The 5,065-nt window shown below is 36.9% G+C and overlaps 1 protein-coding gene across 3 annotated transcripts in view; it reads right to left on the bottom strand.

The window, feature by feature from the left end:
* Window positions 1–836: 836 nt before the first annotated feature.
* LMO4 (LIM domain only 4) overlaps window positions 837–5,065 on the bottom strand; it is a 16,947-nt gene continuing 12,718 nt past the window's right edge. For all 3 annotated transcript variants that reach the window (XM_090269692.1, XM_090269694.1, XM_090269693.1), the window contains exon 5: window positions 837–1,906. In XM_090269692.1, coding sequence (XP_090125818.1) covers window positions 1,898–1,906 — 9 coding nt within the window. In that variant the 3' untranslated portion in view covers window positions 837–1,897. The remainder of the gene's footprint in view (window positions 1,907–5,065) is intronic.

Here is a 5,065-nt window from a genome sequence, read left to right as displayed (position 1 = left end):
TGAATATTTTTATAAAGCACTAATAAAACTATTCATTTAACTCTCTACCTTTAAATTCTCCTACAGGAGGATTACTGTTTGAGCGAGTAATTTTTCCTCCTGGCCTGAATCCAAAAGCAGACAGTAAGCACTGATCTGAAAGAGAAGCTGACTGCTGGTTGAGATGTGCCAAGTTCGGCATCTCTATATAACCTATTCCTATTCTCAAGAGAGAGGGCCTCAGAGCTTTTCTAGAACAAGAGAAGATACAACACATGCCATTTTTAGAAAGAAAATTAAAAGTAGCATTAAAACACTGGTTTTATTAACCTGTGATAGGAGTTGTAGTTGAGATTTGCTCACGTGTTATGAATCTGGCACTGTAGCCTCTTTGCTTTTCCTCCTTCCAGCACGGGCCATGGACACACAGAGACTCTGGCACCTCTGCAAGCAAGGCAGAAGCTGTTGGGGATACTCTACTGCCTAGAACTAGCAACCACACATCTCAAGACCACTATTAAACGAATTCCAAACCCTTCTCCAAACATATGGAAAGGCAGAGCCTGTAGAGGAATGTAAGAGCGAAACAAAATAAACAAATCATACAGCAGACCACAGGAGTCTAAAAGCTCACCAGGAAATGGCTGCTTCACCCACTGAACATGACTATAAAAGAGCACTTGGGTCCCTAACAACTAATGGAACTTCGAAATATGAACAGGTATGGTTTGGAAATGCTATTTCCTTCAAAAGCTATAAACTTGATAAGAGAACAAGATGGTTATGCCACATTCTTGAACATGCTTTTCATCAATAACCAAAGCTTTCCTACTGAGAAAAAAAGAAAACAAAATAGCTGAAGAATCAAACAAATATTTATATAAACACAAAAGATTCACTGTGATATAGAAGTGTAATGAAGTGCTGTTAACAGAAGAAACATTGCTTTGTACCCCTGCCAAAAATGGCATGGTTAAGTAATTTGAAGAATACCTTACTGGCCTAGAGTTAAATAAATATACACACCACCTCCCTCAACCCCTAAAATTGAAAGTGAACTTGGTATCAAATTTTAAAAAACCTAAATTTTCCCAAAATACAGAAAGAGAAAGCAGTGTTTAAACCCAAACTCCATCAAATATTTTTCTTTTAAGTTTTTATTATTTAAATACACCATACTAGAGCAAATGTCTCTGAAAATATCACAAATAAAAGACTTTTTTTTCTTCATTCAGCAAATTAGAAGGGGAAATTTCTACACAGTAGCTGTTATGAGCCTGATTTTTTTTTTCCAATTATTTTTTTCCATATTTTTGTTTTTTCTTCACCTTGGGGGTAGCAACATTAGGACGAAAACACTTACATGCATACATACATTGTATTTTACAGAGATACAATAAAAGTGTTTGTGATAGAATATCACAAAAGCCACATCTCTTTCCTTTAGCTCATGTTCAGTTTTGATTGAAACACATTTCCTTACAACACTTAAATATACAAAGAGCAAATAGAATGTTGTTAAGGTAAAACACAGGGTACAAACTCTGGCCAGTGCCCTGCTAATTGTTAATGAGGGTAGAAAGCAGATTTAAATGCTTCTTTTAATTAGCTTCATTAGTCATTTCCCTCCTCCCAAGCTCCCTCCCCCACCCCCCAAGATGTCTTCCGGTGGATCTTTTTTCATTTTCTCTACAGTCTCCCATTAGCCCAGGTTCATGGAGTCCTTAATGTTCATATTCAGTCATTTTAATACACCAATAAATGCAGGAAGGGCAATCAAGACTAAAGAAGGTGCAATGGCATGGAGCTGGCACTGGTGCTAGCTACAAAGGTGACTTGTCTACTGAAGACACATGGGATCCACCTGTGATGAACAAAATCTGAGATGAAGGCACGCATTCTGCATTACTCTGACCTTTTAGCAGACCTGCAAGAAATAAAAATGAGCATCTTAGCTAAAATGCTAAATTTGAGGGATATGAAACTCAAACATGACTGCTTTTGTCTTCTCTACATTCACTAATCTTCTTTTATTAGATTACTTTCCAGCTGTGACTTGATGGAGGCTTTCTATGCTACTCACTCTGGCAGTGAAGAACTAAAGCATAACATCTTCTGCAGTTTTACTAGCAGAGGAAATGAGACAAGAAATGGACTTTCAGAAAGTTTCTGGTGTAAAGTTCTACAATGAATTGCTTAACTCTATTAAAAGCAAGTTTCTTTCCGTAAGGAATGAATTATAACATCTTGCACCTAGTAGTCATGTGTCAAAGGCCCACTCAGAGCCATGTCCCTCCCCAGTTTTGGGTTAATATGCTCAACTGCGTAACCTTTGGTAAGTTACTTAACCTGTCTGTGCCGCAGATTCCTCATCTTCAAAGTGGGGATAATATGGCTGTCATAAGGATTACATAATGTATATGGAGCATTTTCAACAGTGCCTGGCACTTAATAAAAGCTAAGCAAATATTGGCAATTACCATGATTCTGATATCCCACATATCACCTATTCACCTATGCCCTTCTCGACATATAGGTATGTTACCTACATGAGTATGTGTGTGCATGTGTTTATGTATCTATATGTACATGCACACATACGTATAAATATTCAGCTACTACTTTTCACTTGACATTTCCTATCTGCTGTTACTTGATATTACATAAATATTCTGCATATATAAATCAAACATGTAATGTGTGAATGACTTAAGATCAATTAAAGAATACAGTTCAAGAGAAGTCTAATTTTAATGTCTAAGTTAAAAGTGAAAACCCACATTCGTCAAATATAATCTGTTTGCAATTACCAAAATGAAATAATATACATTAGATTTTTATGGTTTTTAAATGACATTTTGAGCGTCCCAGGAAGTTCTCGTTTCACCCTTTCCCTAACTTACTAAAAGCCTGAAGTCTATTAGGAACTGCAACCCCCCACTTCCAAGCTAATTAAAGTGGTGGAGGCTTAATTCCCCAGAGGAGAAGCTCAGTGTGAGAAAGGTAATTTGTCTGTCCAGAACAAAGATGCGGCAGCAGCCAGCGAGCATATTTAACAAATGAGCATCAAATGTCCTCTACGATGGACACACACACAACACCAATTATGTAACTACAGGGGAACTGCAAAGTGATACATAAACCAGGACACTCGCTAAATCTTCCTCCAACTAGAGAGATGTAATGATCTCTTATTTTACTAAAAATCAGATAATTCTAGGTGAAACCATCGCTCAAGTGGAAGAAAAAATTCCAGAGCAGGCAAAAACTTACCAAAAAAAATAAATAAATAATAGCCACAATTCTTGATTGTATTTACATAATTCTCTAGAACGCAATATTCTCTTGAAGAATGCCAACCAAGCCTCCTTTAAATGATATAGACTATAACATTCTGTATATCCTTTAACACCAGTGGTCTGAGATTTCAGTCAGGAGACTATATAATTTAAAAGCTTAAAATTATTTTTTCTCAGAATATACAAAAGCCAGTGAGTGAACAAGAACTAAACTACACATCCAGGACAATGAGATTTCAGAATAAAAGTTTAAAGGGACCAAATGATGGGGATCTACACTTTCCATACAATTAGCTGCCTTTATAGAAGGGATACACAAATAATCAACTCATTACTTTTAAGCCAGAGGATGCTTGGGTATATTTATTATGCATCATGCACTAAAAACGTAATGGGTTCTGCGAACAGAAGGAAAGCAGCCAAATTAATGTCCAATTTTCCCTACCAAAAATATGGAGAACAAGAGAGAAGAAAATAATAAAATAGAGCTATTTGTCATTTCTCCTCATCTCATCTCCAGGAAAGAAACACCAGAGGCTTTTGGGAAAATAATTTTAAAGCATTCTCCAGTTCCAAAAAGCAGTTTATGTTCCACCAGGAAGTGTGTTTTCATTACCTCTTCCCCCTTGCCCTCCCATTAATAACTCTCTGGACCACGTTCAGCTTGCCCAAAACCTTTATTTACAAAAACTACCTTGTGAATTGACTGTGCTCAGGGAAAGCTGAGCACCAAGGTAAAAACATGAGACATTTAAACCACCAGGAAAATGTTCTTAATTAACATACCCCCTCCCCCAAACACAGCTTCTCACCAACAGCTGACAAGAACATATCCTTAAAGTTATATTTCCTTATGCCTTTTAGGAGCTATTAATTTTTGAAGGACACCTGTCTCTTTTGGCTTCCAACATTAAGAAAATGTACACTAGTAGGTTCTTATGCATTGCCTAGTATATTCTGTATTCCAAAATGAATACCCCACCTCTTACCACCTGGGGAAAGGTGTGGAAAACAGAAGACCTACATACATGAAAGGCACAATCCATGCAATCTTGTAAACACATAAAATCAGATTTTTTTTTTCCGTACGCCTCTGCTTCTTCCCTAACACCTCTAAATTTATGTCACCGTGTACTCGGTGAGACGGTACCGAGACCCTGCTCACATTTCTCATGTGTCCTTTCTACTCAGTCCCTGGCTAGCACAGCTCCTGCCTGCATTCCCAGGGCTCCAGTTTGGCTACATTTTCCATCTTGTCTCCATAGCCTTTGATTCTCACCATGCATGCTGGTGAGCTGTAACAATCATTTTTTTGTACTTTGCTAAGCCAGGGAAATAAATGGTAGAAAACCAGCATCAAACTTAAAAAAGAGAATCTTGGGGGAAAAACTAAGCTTAAACTGGAAGGAGTGGGGAAGAGAGATCACCATTTTTTTCCTAGGTCATTTTTCTTCGAGCTCTCAAGTGTAACTGCACATAGCTTTGCCTACAAATTGAAATGGCTATCTCAATATGTTTATGTTACTCATTCATTGTTCTCAACTCTACGCTATACATTCATTTCATTACAATTCAAACCATAAAAATCTGTACGTATTTATATGTATTGGCATTCCTTAAAGCAGCTTGAAATGTCTCATCAATGGTGACTGGTTAATTTGCAACAAAATATTTGACTTCTATTCTTAAAATGGTCTTCTATGTAGCTTCCCCTGTTAGTAAATTAAATAAAGTGCGCATATTGCAATGTAATTAACATTTAGTTAGTAAAGAAATGAAAAATACAT

Source organism: Furipterus horrens, unplaced genomic scaffold, assembly GCF_987537825.1.
Source record: "Furipterus horrens unplaced genomic scaffold, mFurHor1.1.pri manual_scaffold_3, whole genome shotgun sequence".
Lineage (NCBI taxonomy): Eukaryota > Metazoa > Chordata > Mammalia > Chiroptera > Furipteridae > Furipterus > Furipterus horrens.
Note: the sequence above shows the minus strand (reverse complement) of the source record. Positions and strands in the feature narration are given on the sequence as shown.